This window comes from Pseudophryne corroboree, chromosome 12 (genome assembly GCF_028390025.1).
Source record: "Pseudophryne corroboree isolate aPseCor3 chromosome 12, aPseCor3.hap2, whole genome shotgun sequence".
Lineage (NCBI taxonomy): Eukaryota > Metazoa > Chordata > Amphibia > Anura > Myobatrachidae > Pseudophryne > Pseudophryne corroboree.
The window spans coordinates 126,786,357-126,801,637 of NC_086455.1; the positions used below are offsets into that span (position 1 = coordinate 126,786,357).

At 43.5% G+C, this 15,281-nt stretch overlaps 1 protein-coding gene across 2 annotated transcripts in view; it reads left to right on the forward strand.

Moving 5' to 3' along the window:
* Positions 1 to 322: 322 nt before the first annotated feature.
* Positions 323 to 15,281, forward strand: part of ACTR10 (actin related protein 10) — a 46,632-nt gene continuing 31,673 nt past the window's right edge. The window contains exons 1-3 of one of the 2 annotated variants that reach the window (XM_063947999.1): positions 323 to 402; positions 12,433 to 12,505; positions 14,684 to 14,766. In XM_063947999.1, coding sequence (XP_063804069.1) covers positions 12,497 to 12,505; positions 14,684 to 14,766 — 92 coding nt within the window. In that variant the 5' untranslated portion in view covers positions 323 to 402; positions 12,433 to 12,496. Of the gene's footprint in view, positions 403 to 8,628; positions 8,821 to 12,432; positions 12,506 to 14,683; positions 14,767 to 15,281 lie in introns of those variants that run through there. The other variant, XM_063947998.1, reaches the window with a different exon arrangement.

Sequence of the window (15,281 nt, forward strand, 5' to 3'; positions counted from 1 at the left end):
TATATACACATATATATGCAATATTACTGTTTAATTAAATTATGGGGCAGTAATATTTTAATAATTTCAATTACTTGCTACAATACGAATTAATGAATGTGAACAGTTATACTTCATGCCTGTGGCACTACAAGTGCCAATTGACAGGCAGAGGCGTTTGCGGGGCGGGAGGGGGTGTTGCGGTGACATTTTAGGGGAGTGGTCCAGACAACACAGGCGTGACCATTTCTGGGGTGGCCCGCGGCCGCTGTAAGCCTAAATATAGCCAGATGACATCTGCCTTAGCAGCTGGGCTGCATAGGCAGAGCGCAACCCTAAACATGCGAGAGCAAATATACTGGAGTATGACAGCAGAAGCTCTGCCTCAAGTGGCTCACCTGATCGCACGTCACTGCAGTAGAGGTACAGTATGCAGAAGTAGTGTTACCAGTGCCTCTATACATTGTATATTACATCATACACCATGCAGTGATGTTACCAGTGCCTCTGTACATTGTATATTACAGCATAGACAGTGCAGTGATGTTACTAGTGCCTCTATACATTGTCTATTACAGCATACACCGTGCAGTGATGTTACCAGTGCCTCTGTACATTGTATATTACAGCATAGACAGTGCAGTGATGTTACCAGTGCCTCTATACATTGTATATTACAGCATACACCGTGCAGTGATGTTACCAGTGCCTCTATACATTGTCTATTACAGCATACACCGTGCAGTGATGTTACCAGTGCCTCTATACATTGTATATTACAGCATAGACAGTGCAGTGATGTTACCAGTGCCTCTATACATTGTATATTACAGCATACACCGTGCAGTGATGTTACCAGTGCCTCTATACATTGTATATTACAGCATACACCGTGCAGTGATGTTACCAGTGCCTCTATACATTGTATATTACAGCATAGACAGTGCAGTGATGTTACCAGTGCCTCTATACATTGTATATTACAGCATAGACAGTGCAGTGATGTTACCAGTGCCTCTATACATTGTATATTACAGCATACACCGTGCAGTGATGTTACCAGTGCCTCTATACATTGTATATTACAGCATACACCGTGCAGTGATGTTACCAGTGCCTCTATACATTGTCTATTACAGCATAGACAGTGCAGTGATGTTACCAGTGCCTCTATACATTGTATATTACAGCATACACCGTGCAGTGATGTTACCAGTGCCTCTATACATTGTATATTACAGCATACACCGGGCAGTGATGTTACCAGTGCCTCTATACATTGTATATTACATCATACACCATGCAGTGATGTTACCAGTGTCTCTATACATTGTCTATTACAGCATAGACAGTGCAGTGATGTTACTAGTGCCTCTATACATTGTATTTTACAGCATACACCGTATAGTGATGTTACCAGTGCCTCTGTACATTGTATATTACAGCATAGACAGTGCAGTGATGTTACCAGTGCCTCTATACATTGTATATTACAGCATACACCGGGCAGTGATGTTACTAGTGCCTCTATACATTGTATATTACAGCATACACCGTGCAGTGATGTTACCAGTGCCTCTATACATTGTATATTACAGCATACACCGGGCAGTGATGTTACCAGTGCCTCTATACATTGTATATTACAGCATACACCGTGCAGTGATGTTACCAGTGCCTCTATACATTGTCTATTACAGCATAGACAGTGCAGTGATGTTACTAGTGCCTCTATACATTGTATATTACAGCATACACCGTATAGTGATGTTACCAGTGCCTCTGTACATTGTATATTACAGCATAGACAGTGCAGTGATGTTACCAGTGCCTCTATACATTGTATATTACAGCATAGACAGTGCAGTGATGTTACCAGTGCCTCTATACATTGTATATTACAGCATACACCGTGCAGTGATGTTACCAGTGCCTCTATACATTGTATATTACAGCATACACCGGGCAGTGATGTTGCCAGTGCCTCTATACATTGTATATTACATCATACACCATGCAGTGATGTTACCAGAGCCTCTATACATTGTCTATTACAGCATAGACAGTGCAGTGATGTTACCAGTGTCTCTATACATTGTCTATTACAGCATAGACAGTGCAGTGATGTTACTAGTGCCTCTATACATTGTATTTTACAGCATACACCGTATAGTGATGTTACCAGTGCCTCTGTACATTGTATATTACAGCATAGACAGTGCAGTGATGTTACCAGTGCCTCTATACATTGTATATTACAGCATACACCGGGCAGTGATGTTACTAGTGCCTCTATACATTGTATATTACAGCATACACCGTGCAGTGATGTTACCAGTGCCTCTATACATTGTATATTACAGCATACACCGGGCAGTGATGTTACCAGTGCCTCTATACATTGTATATTACAGCATACACCGTGCAGTGATGTTACCAGTGCCTCTATACATTGTCTATTACAGCATAGACAGTGCAGTGATGTTACTAGTGCCTCTATACATTGTATATTACAGCATACACCGTATAGTGATGTTACCATTGCCTCTGTACATTGTATATTACAGCATAGACAGTGCAGTGATGTTACCAGTGCCTCTATACATTGTATATTACAGCATAGACAGTGCAGTGATGTTACCAGTGCCTCTATACATTGTATATTACAGCATACACCGTGCAGTGATGTTACCAGTGCCTCTATACATTGTATATTACAGCATACACCGGGCAGTGATGTTGCCAGTGCCTCTATACATTGTATATTACATCATACACCATTCAGTGATGTTACCAGTGCCTCTATACATTGTCTATTACAGCATAGACAGTGCAGTGATGTTACTAGTGCCTCTATACATTGTATTTTACAGCATACACCGTATAGTGATGTTACCAGTGCCTCTGTACATTGTATATTACAGCATAGACAGTGCAGTGATGTTACCAGTGCCTCTATACATTGTATATTACAGCATACACCGGGCAGTGATGTTACCAGTGCCTCTATACATTGTATATTACAGCATACACCGTGCAGTGATGTTACCAGTGCCTCTATACATTGTATATTACAGCATACACCGTGCAGTGATGTTACCAGTGCCTCTATACATTGTATATTACAGCATACACCGTGCAGTGATGTTACCAGTGCCTCTATACATTGTATTTTACAGCATACACCGTATAGTGATGTTACCAGTGCCTCTGTACATTGTATATTACAGCATAGACAGTGCAGTGATGTTACCAGTGCCTCTATACATTGTATATTACAGCATACACCGGGCAGTGATGTTACCAGTGCCTCTATACATTGTATATTACAGCATACACCGTGCAGTGATGTTACCAGTGCCTCTATACATTGTATATTACAGCATACACCGGGCAGTGATGTTACCAGTGCCTCTATACATTGTATATTACAGCATACACCGTATAGTGATGTTACCAGTGCCTCTATACATTGTATATTACAGCATACACCGTGCAGTGATGTTACCAGTGCCTCTATACATTGTATATTACAGCATAGACAGTGCAGTGATGTTACCAGTGCCTCTATACATTGTATATTACAGCATACACCGTGCAGTGATGTTACCAGTGCCTCTATACATTGTATATTACAGCATAGACACATGCCCTCCAACATTTTACACACAAAAATCGGTACAAATAAAAAAAAAAGGGGCGTGGCCGCGGGTAAAGGGGGCGTGGTCACGCCCCCTTTTCCTATTCTTTCAATGGAAGTTTGGAGAGCCAAAAATAGGTACAGACCATAAAAAAAAGGTACTGTACCTATTAAAAAGGTACAGTTGGAGGGTATGTAGACAGTGCAGTGATGTTACCAGTGCCTCTATGCATTGTATATTACAGCATACACCATGCAGTAATGTTACCAGTGCCTCTATACATTGTCTATTACAGCATAGACAGTGCAGTGATGTTACCAGTGCCTCTATACATTGTATATTACAGCATACACCGTGCAGTGATGTTACCATGAGCGGATTCGGTTTTACTCGGTTTTACTCGGTTCTCAAAACCGAATCTTATTGGCTCACTGATGTCACGTGTTTTGGATAGCCAATAAGATTCGGTTTTTAGAACCGAGTAAAACCGAGTAAAACCGAATCCGCTCATCACCAGCCTCTATACATTGTATATTACAGCATACATCGGGCAGTGATGTTACCAGTGCCTCTATACATTGTATATTACATCATACACCATGCAGTGATGTTACCAGTGCCTCTATACATTGTCTATTACAGCATAGACAGTGCAGTGATGTTACTAGTGCCTCTATACATTGTATTTTACAGCATACACCGTATAGTGATGTTACCAGTGCCTCTGTACATTGTATATTACAGCATAGACAGTGCAGTGATGTTACCAGTGCCTCTATACATTGTATATTACAGCATACACCGGGCAGTGATGTTACCAGTGCCTCTATACATTGTATATTACAGCATACACCGTGCAGTGATGTTACCAGTGCCTCTATACATTGTATATTACAGCATACACCGGGCAGTGATGTTACCAGTGCCTCTATACATTGTATATTACAGCATACACCGTATAGTGATGTTACCAGTGCCTCTATACATTGTATATTACAGCATACACCGTGCAGTGATGTTACTAGTGCCTCTATACATTGTATTTTACAGCATACACCGTATAGTGATGTTACCAGTGCCTCTGTACATTGTATATTACAGCATAGACAGTGCAGTGATGTTACCAGTGCCTCTATACATTGTCTATTACAGCATACACCGGGCAGTGATGTTACCAGTGCCTCTATACATTGTATATTACAGCATACACCGTGCAGTGATGTTACCAGTGCCTCTATACATTGTATATTACAGCATACACCGGGCAGTGATGTTACTAGTGCCTCTATACATTGTATATTACAGCATACACCGGGCAGTGATGTTACCAGTGCCTCTATACATTGTATATTACAGCATACACCGTGCAGTGATGTTACCAGTGCCTCTATACATTGTCTATTACAGCATAGACAGTGCAGTGATGTTGCCAGTGTCTCTATACATAGTATATTACAGCATAGACAGTGCAGTGATGTTACCAGTGCCTCTATACATTGTCTATTACAGCATACACCGTGCAGTGATGTTACCAGTGCCACTATACATTGTCTATTACAGCATACACCATGCAGTGATGTTACCAGTGCCTCTATACATTGTATATTACAGCATACACCATGCAGTAATGTTACCAGTGCCTCTATACATTGTCTATTACAGCATAGACAGTGCAGTGATGTTACCAGTGCCACTATACATTGTCTATTACAGCATACACCATGCAGTAATGTTACCAGTGCCTCTATACATTGTCTATTACAGCATAGACAGTGCAGTGATGTTACCAGTGCCTCTATACATTGTATATTACAGCATACACCATGCAGTGATGTTACCATTGCCTCTATACATTGTCTATTACAGCATTACACCGTGCAGTGATGTTACCAGTGCCTCTATACGTTGTCTATTACAGCATACACCATGCAGTGGTGTTACCAGTGCCTCTATACATTGTCTATTACAGCATACACCATGCAGTGATGTTACCAGTGCCTCTATGCATTGTCTATTACAGCATAGACAGTGCAGTGATGTTACCAGTGCCTCTATGCATTGTCTATTACAGCATAGACAGTGCAGTGATGTTGCCAGTGTCTCTATACATAGTATATTACAGCATAGACAGTGCAGTGATGTTACCAGTGCCTCTATACATTGTATATGACAGCATACACACCGTGCAGTGATGTTACCAGTGCCTCTATACATTGTCTATTACAGCATACACCATGCAGTGATGTTACCAGTGCCTCTATGCATTGTCTATTACAGCATAGACAGTGCAGTGATGTTGCCAGTGTCTCTATACATAGTATATTACAGCATAGACAGTGCAGTGATGTTACCAGTGCCTCTATACATTGTATATGACAGCATACACACCGTGCAGTGATGTTACCAGTGCCTCTATGCATTGTCTATTACAGCATAGACAGTGCAGTGATGTTACCAGTGCCTCTATGCATTGTCTATTACAGCATAGACAGTGCAGTGATGTTACCAGTGCCTCTATGCATTGTCTATTACAGCATAGACAGTGCAGTGATGTTGCCAGTGTCTCTATACATAGTATATTACAGCATAGACAGTGCAGTGATGTTACCAGTGCCTCTATACATTGTATATGACAGCATACACACCGTGCAGTGATGTTACCAGTGCCTCTATACATTGTATATTACAGCATACACCATGCAGTGATGTTACCAGTGCCTCTATACATTGTCTATTACAGCATACACCATACAGTGATGTTACCAGTGCCGCTAATCATTTTTTATATTACAGCATAGACAGTGCAGTGATGTAACCTGTGCCTGTATACTAGTGCTCTATACATTACATTACTGCTGTAGGGGCCAGTGTGTTTAATTTTTTTTTTTCCCTGTGGTGGCCAATTTCTGGGGGTGCAGGGTGCAAGATATATATTTATTATCGGTTCCTAGACCTATAATTATAATCTCCCATCACTGCTATATGTGGCAATAAGAAATGTGGAGAGTGCTGGGTAGGGATTCTATGGGCCCCTCTGTGAGGACGTTGTGTGATGTATAGTGTAGCCCATAGGCTACAACGGCTACCGGCATATGGGGAATGGTGTTTAGCTTCCTGGGGCAAGCTTGGTAAATTCTGTAAAAAAGCAGTTCATATCGGTGTTGTGTTTATTAGTGAACATTGGCGCTCACAGCAGATGTCTCCGATACAGGCCGCGGTTCCCTGTACATAAATGCAGGGGTTACTTAATATTTGCGGAAAACAGGTGTTTTGGGGGGATATCCCTCCATTGTTAATGGATACATAGGCACCATAAGCATTTTAATACTCTGCTTCAATAAATGTGTTAACCAATAAAAAAGCTCCAGTCATTAGAATTTACAGTGAAATCTACTTTCAGTATGCAGAAAAGTTGGACCTGTGCTGTTAAAGTCATGAACAATGTAAGACAAGAACATTTCTAGGGACAAATGTAACATTAGAAAGTTACTAACAATATGGGTGGGATGCATCAAGTATCGCATTTTGAGCCCGAAGCATCCGCCAATGATCGCACGCATATCGGCGATTGTAAGAGCTGTCCTTTGTGGTGTGGGGACTTTTGGGTTTGGGACCCGGGAGCAGTGGCGCAGATAGAGGGGGGGAGAGAGTACAAATTACCTGGGCCCAGGTGTGATGGAGGGGCCCAGCCTTCCTTCCTCTCTCTCTCCTCCCCTCCCCCAGGCGTGCATGAAATCAAATAAAAATCTGTATTTTCTTCTAAGGGTGAATGGCCATGCCTCCTGTGATTAGGTCGGGTTCACTACGGGTGGCCGGCGGTCGGGCTCCCGGCGACCAGCATCCCGGCGCCGGGAGCCCGACCGCCGGCTTACCGACAGCTTGGCGAGCGCAAATGAGCCCCTTGCGGGCTCGCTGCGCTCGCCACGCTACGGGCACGGTGGCGCGCTACGCGCGCCACACTATTTTATTCTCCCTCTATGGGGGTCGTGGACCCCCACGAGGGAAAATAAGTGTCGGTAAGCCGGCGGTCGGGCTCCCGGCGCCGGTATACTGAGCGCCGGGAGCCCGACCGCCGGCAAACAGAAGACCACCCATTAGGTCACGTCCCCTGAAAAGTACCTGGGCCCAGCCAGGCTCTCTACTGCCCTGGCTAGAAGGCATGCCATGCTCCTGTGAGTGAGTGTATCATGTGCTAGACATGCTCCCAAAGAGGTGTGGCCATGCTCCCAGCATGCTGCGGTCACACACCCTCCAGGTAGGGTGGGCGGGGCCCCAGAAAATTCTTGTCCCGGGGCCCAGGATTTCTATTGGCAGCCCTGCCCGGGAGTCCATCTGTGCATGCATCTGAGGATGCGCATGCCGCAGGGGATACTGGGAGGGATCCGACTGGATCCCTTTCAGTGCAAAAAGAAGCCCATAGGGCTCTTATTGGTTGACGTCATCTACAGATCTGCCATGCTAAACGCTGCTGCCAGGCTAGGTAATTTCACGTTAGGCTGACCATACTATCCCTTTAAACTGGGACACTCATGAATTACACAGGTTCTGAGGCTGATTAAAACCAGGTGACATGCAGGCTTGAAGTCAGCCAGCCACAGAATCTGTGTAATGCATGAGTGTCCCAGTTTAAAGGGCTAGTATGGTCAGCCTGTTTTGATGTCCCTATTCAGAGTCCTGCGTACATAATATGCATATTTATTTTATAGTATGATTTGTTTATTTTTTTGTTACGCTGATTTAATATTTTCTATTTGAAAAAAACATATGGCTTGCACTGAATAGCCGCCGACCTGCTGCTAACATATATTGTAACACTATAGTTAGTAAACCATAGGATTAGTGAGAGAAAATTTCATTATTACTGTATATCACTCCAAATACACAACCTAAGTGTAAACAATTGTATGTGGAAGGATCATGTGAATAAAGAACTATATTTATATCAGCTGCAGTACATGGAATCTAGCATCTACCATATGTACAGCGTATCCAGCATAACCGTGGCTGCAGCAGTGGCGCAGGCAATGCACTAGACAGCCAGGCGTGCTTTGGAAGGACCCCGCAGCCTCCTCCCTCTCCCATCCCCTGTGTGTGCTTGTGGCGGCCGGGTTCCGGGAGCAGAGATGCCGCTGTACGAGGGCCTAGGCAGCGGGGGCGAGAAGACCGCAGTGGTGATCGATATAGGGGAGGCCTTCACCAAGTGCGTAACCGGGACGGGCCGAGGGGCAGCGGCATGGGCTGTCACCGGGGTAGCGAGGCCGCTATGGGCCCTGCAGATGGTCTTCCGGGGTTGTATGGAGCTGTCACTTAGCATATAAGGCACATCAGAGATATCCATCTCTCTCTATAATACATATGATATACCGGCTGTCGGCTCTATCCCGACAACAGCATCCCAGCAGCCGGCCTATTTATTTATCTGGTACTGCAGATTGTGCATGGAAGTACGCTGCCTTGAACCCAGTGGACTGATTATGGGCATTAAGCAAATACCCCACTTTTCCCCCCAAGTTGACCCAAGATAAACGGTACCCCAGTGATGGACCACATCCGCTGCCTGCAGCTCTTTCCTGCTTTATTACCAGATTGTTAGTTACAGTTTGCAATATTCATGTAAGATCTCTGCTGATGTTGTTACATGTAGCCAGTCGTCTGACTTTGACACAGTTTGGAACCACTGTATTAGATCATTTTTATGCGTATCCATAAACGCAATCAGTATATGACTGCTGTCTGCCTGTAGGGGAAATCTTATGCTGCTCTGTGATCAGCCAGGTGTAGGGTTCGGCCGGTATGTGGACAGTGTAAAGCTGGGTACACACATTGCCGTTCCTTGGCTGATCGGGTTAAACGCCTCCGATTGGGCGTGCAGTGTACCCGGCGTGACCCCCTGTGAGATGAGGCACCAGAGCCGGGAGTGAAGATGAGACATAGGGCTGTTTCACACACACCGGTTTTGCCCGGATGGAAAAAAGCCGGACAAACTTTGTCCTGCTTCTTGCCATCCGGCAGTGTCTTTCACACACAACGGCTTTGAATCGTGTTTAATGCTGTGCGCATGCGCAGCGGCAGGAGCGGCTTGAAAAAAAAATTAAAAAAACGTGTGTGAAAGCTTCTATTCACACACTGTTCACTGCATACAAGGACGGCACGGCTCAGGCCTGGCAGTCAGACATTTCCGTGCCATGTGAAAGGACCCTACCCCTTACATTATTAATTACAATACTTGCACGGGAAAAAGCTGGCAAAAACCGCTGCGTGTGAAACAGCCCATAAAATGAGAAGATGCGGCACATAGGATGTGACCTCCCAATCCTGACCGTTGCAGGAGCATTATGACATTTATTGCCTAAAGCTTGGTACACACTATACAATTATCTGTCAGATAATCTGCCAGATCTAGGTGGTTGGAATGAAAATCTGGTAATGGATGAGAGCAAATTATAGGCCTTACACACTGGCCGATATTCCTCAAAGATATGAACGATCTCGTTCATTATCGAACAAGATAACGTTCATATCTTTGAATGTGGAGTCACCAGTGATGAATGATGCGCGGCCCCGCGCTCTTTCATCGCTGGTGCCCCGTCGGCTGTGCATGCAGGCCAATATGGATGATCTCGTCCATATTTGCCTGCACTTCAATGGAGCCGGGTGACAGGGGGAGTGAAGAAACTTCACTGCCCCCCGCCGCCGGGTCGTCCATCGGCCGTATCCGCCGTCGGGCAGCTCGGCGACGGATCTTTATATGTGTAGGGCCCTTTACAATCTAAACACTGGAAAATGAACAAAACCTGTTGTTCATACAAATTGGTAAAACACAAATTTAACCAACTTGGATGAACAACTGTTTGGCAGTTTTGCAATGTTTGGGAGCAAATAATAGATTGTAATTTGCTCTCATCCATTACCAGATTTTCCTTCAACCACCTAGATCTTCCAGATAATTGTATAGTGTGTACCTAGCTTAATGGGCCCTACACATTTGTTGATCTGCCGCTGAGCTGCCCGACGGCGGATACGGCTGTCGGGCGACCCGGCGGTGAGGGGGGGCGTTAGTGATGGGGGGAGTGAAGTTTCTTCACTCCCCCCGTCACCCGGCTCCATAGAACTGCAGGCAAATATGGACGAGATCGTCCATATTGGCCTGCATGCACAAGCGATGAACGAGCACGAGGCCGCGCATCGTTCATCGCTGGTGCCTCCACACTGAAAGATATGAATGGTATCTCGTTCATTAATGAATGAGATCGTTCATATCTTTCAGTATTCTCGCCCAGTGTGTAGGGCCCATTACACTCCTGCATTGGTACTGCATGCACACCTATACAGTCGTCTGCCGATGATTGTATATGTGTGTACCCAGCGTAATTGTAGCAATGCCCTATCACTGATAAGGGTTGGGTCTGGGAGACCGGCGCTCGGAATCCCGGCGGTCAGCATAGCAACCGTGGGATCACGGCAGCAGAATGCCGTATGGGGTGGCTTGCGCAACAAAGCCCCTTGCAGGCTCATGTTATGATCCCACTCTGGGTGCTGTGGACACCCAAAAGTGGAAATAGTCTCTGTGGGTTGGCGTTCTGTCTGCTGGCATTATGATTGCTCAGGATCCCGGCGTCGGCATGGTGACCGCCGGGATCCTGAGCACCGGTCACATGACCGCATCCCACTGATAGTGCTGGCTAGAGAGTGATCTGTACTTGCAGAGATTATTTGAAGCCGCCATCTTGTTAAGCTGGGTACACACTTTTACAATCACTCTGCTGATTGGGTTAATGCTCCCCATCAGCAGAGAAGCGTGTTTTTAGCTTGACCTGCTGTCAGCCTCCCCTGGGCTTCTATGGGATCAGGATGTCGGTTTGACAAACAATAAACCGTACATAAATGGAGACCTCCCGGTCCCAGCCGTTGCAGGAGCGTTATAAACTGTTTATACAGCATACACACCTATACAATAGTCTGCCCGTACACCTGAGATCTGGTGATCGGGCTATGGATTGTATTGTTCCTGGTTTAAGGGGTACATTTACTAAGCAGTGATAAGAGCGAAGAAGTGAGCCAGTGGAGAAGTTGCCAATGGCAACCAATCAGCACTGAAGTAACATCTATAATTTGCATACTATAAAATCATACAGAGCTGCTGATTGGTTGATGGGGAAATTTCTCCACTGGCTCACTTCTTATCACTGCTTAGTAAATGTTCCCCTAAGAGTCTTTATTTAGCACTCTGGGAAAGGGGATGTGATAGCCCCTTATTTTTTAAAAACGTAAAATATGTAATTGAGACAGAGTTGTCTCACTCACTTGAGTTACTGCACCGCTCTTCTCTTTATGTTATGTACATCAAATAAAGTTATGCTTTATTTGTTCTCGGTGCTGGTCTTTCTCCTGACACGTGGGGGTGGGGTGAGGACCGACCTCGATTTAGCTCTTGTGAAAAATAGTTGAAAAATCTTCCCTTGGGCTGTGGCATGTGTGGTATATTTTACACTGAATGTGTTCTTCTTCCATAGGTGTTTGCACTGGTAGAATCAGCTGCAAATAGTTGTTGTTAAACAACACATTATATAACCAATGTTTTCATTTTGAAAGCAAAAAGTAGACAGGTTTAATGTTTGTGTTGATTTTTTTCTCTTTAATTAATGCCATAGCTTTTAATGATTGAGATGGTTTTTAAAATGAAGTTGGCATTCTTGTTAATGGCACGGCTTTCACGTGGCAGGTGTCCTAAAACAAGGACTGAACTTTAGCAACACAGTTGAATTAATGACTGTTTATAGAGAAATGTTACTGAGGGTTTTTATTTTAAAAGGTGCGGATTTGCTGGTGAAACTGGACCAAGATGCATTATCAGTAGTGAGATACGTAAACCTGGCATGTCGAAGGTAAGTATATCATTAGTAGTCACTCTGGTAAAATAGAACAGTGGATTAGGGTGGTTGGTTACATTAAAAAATAATAAATAAATAAAAAGCCTGGATGGAAACATTTTGCTGGTGATTTGCATGATCCAAATTGTTTTCGGTGTCAATACATTATATGCATTGCCTCTATGACAGTGCAGGGATTTGGAGCAAAATTAGAACATTATATCATGCATGCCTTTGAGACTTCTTTCACTGTTACATGTATATGGGCTTTCTTATTTATTTGTGATTGGGAGAATTTTCTATTAATAATTAAGGTAGAGCTGAAAGGTTCTTTGCTAACTGGCTTCCATTCATCTTTTCCCTTTCTTCCCAAATAAAAGACTCCCTTAGCATAGGGGTGCATTTGACATGGTATAATACAGAAGTATAAACAAGTGGGATCTCTTGTAAATGTTCTTTCCCTAATTCACCGCCTCTTCCCATCCTATCTCATTGTTTGCAACCTTATGGGTGACATATAAAGATGCAGTTGTGGAGCAGTGAGTGTGTTGTTGTTGTTGTTGTTGTTGTTTGGGTTAATATGTATTGTAGCTATATATAGTTTTCTACATACTTAAACTACTGTTATTACTGATGTGACGAAACGCGTTGGATTCCCTGCACTGACCCCCCTGCCTATTTTAAGTTAAGTCAGAACTCCTTACCTTTTACAGAGACCTTTTTGCTTTACCAATGTTTTAAAAAAACTTTTTATGTTTTATTCCACTTTAATGTGTTATTAAAAACTTGTTTTTATTATTATATATTTTTTGGCTCATAAATTTTAAGGTTTTAGTGACTTTATTCTAAACCACACTAGTCGCCAGTACTCTTATCCCCCCATTCTATACTCTTTTTAGCAGTACTGTACCAGCATTGCACTCTTAAGGGTTGGCAGACACCTTTAACTAGGTTACGTGTGTTTTTAGTATTTTAGTAATTTTTAATTTACTTTCTTTACTGAGAACCCACCCCACAAGTGGCGCTGTATCATTTCTGGTCACAATACTGTTATTACTGTTTAAGAATTTGTTGCCATTATTGTTTACAATATTGTTATTGACGGTTTAATTAAGGTTATAATTACCTGTGCAACAAACAAACAAACAAAAAACATCTCTGGTGCAGTGTCCATTCTATAAATAAAAAAACTGACCTAAAGCAGCTGGTTGTTTTACATTCTAGAGCAGACCTGGCCAACCTGTGCCTCTCCAGCTGTTGTAAAACTACAAGTCCCATCATGCTTTGCCACAGTTGTGCTATTAGGGAATGCTAAAACACTGGTAGGGCATGCTGGGATGTGTAGTTTCACAACATCTGAAGAGCCACAGGTTGGCCAGGCCGGTTCTAAAGCAAACTGCTAAACAACACACACCACTGTAGTCACTTGGAAATTGTGTTTTTGCCTGTTTTGCTGGAACTTGTCTCTAGCTTATTCTGTGATTTTACAGTTTCCTGGGCTTTGTGCCGGTTTTTCCCTGTAAAGCCTAACATATTTGGAGTACAGGCTAAGTAGCTTGCTACTTGCAAGTTATGGGCCCTACACACTTGTCGGCCGGCCGGCGGGCAACCTGGCAGCAGGGGGAAGGTGACGGGGGAGTGAAGTTTTTTCACTCCACCCCCCCCCCCCCCCCCCTCCCTCCGTCACCCAGCTCCATAGCAATGCATGCTAATATGGACGGGATGCATAAGCAACGGGGCACCAACGGTGAACAAGTGCGGGGCCGCTCATTGTTCATCGTTGGTGTTTCCACACATAACAATATGAGCGAGTTCACGTTCATTAATGAACGAGAACGTTCATATCGTTCAGTGTTATCTTCTAGTGTGTAGTGTGAGTTCCCGACAAGACTGGCCGATATTTTAAAGGGGCAACAATTTAAAAGGCAAATACAATTGGGTTTTAGCTTTTAAATGATTGCCCCTAAAATATCAAGTAGACTCGCTGGCAATTCGCCAGTGAATGCAAGTTACAGGATATTACACTTAACCTATGGAGTTGACTGTATTTTGCTTATTTTAGTTTTGTTGTACCTTTTTTAGTTTTGCTATTATTTTGTTTTATAGTTGCTTATATTGACAAAGAACCTTGAACTGTTAAGTGACTGTAACCTGCTACAAATATGTTGTATATATTTTTTTCTCTCTTCACAGCCAATAAAAGTAGTTCAGTACCATATAAACACTGAAGAACTGTATTCCTATCTGGTTGAGTTCATCCATATGCTGTATTTCAGGTAAGGAGCAATGCTGCCTATCTGTTGCACTGTATCACTGTATGGAGTGAAGATCATAACATTCTTTGCAAGGTTCATATATTGGTGCATTTGCTCTTAGTAAATGGGTGCTACATGCTGCCCGGTATTACGGGAGATAATGCAGTTTTGAATGTTTTATTTGTGGAGCTAAGGTGAGGAATGACTTAACCCATGGGTCTTCAACCTGCGGCCCTCCAGCTACTGTGGAACTACACACCCCAGCATGCCCTGCCACAGTTTTGCTATAAAGGCATGCTAAAACTGGGGCAGGGCATCCTGGGATGTGTAGTTCCACAATAGCCACAGGTTGAAGACCTATGACTTAAACACTTGATAATGCATATATTAGGCTATTTACTAATGAATGGAGTGTGTTCTTTGCAGTATGATAATTACTATCTATCAATAATCCTATTCAGGCAGAAATTAGGTGTAGGTAAATGTCTTATTAATACCAGGGATATATGCCTTTTCTCTCATAATCTGTGCAATAT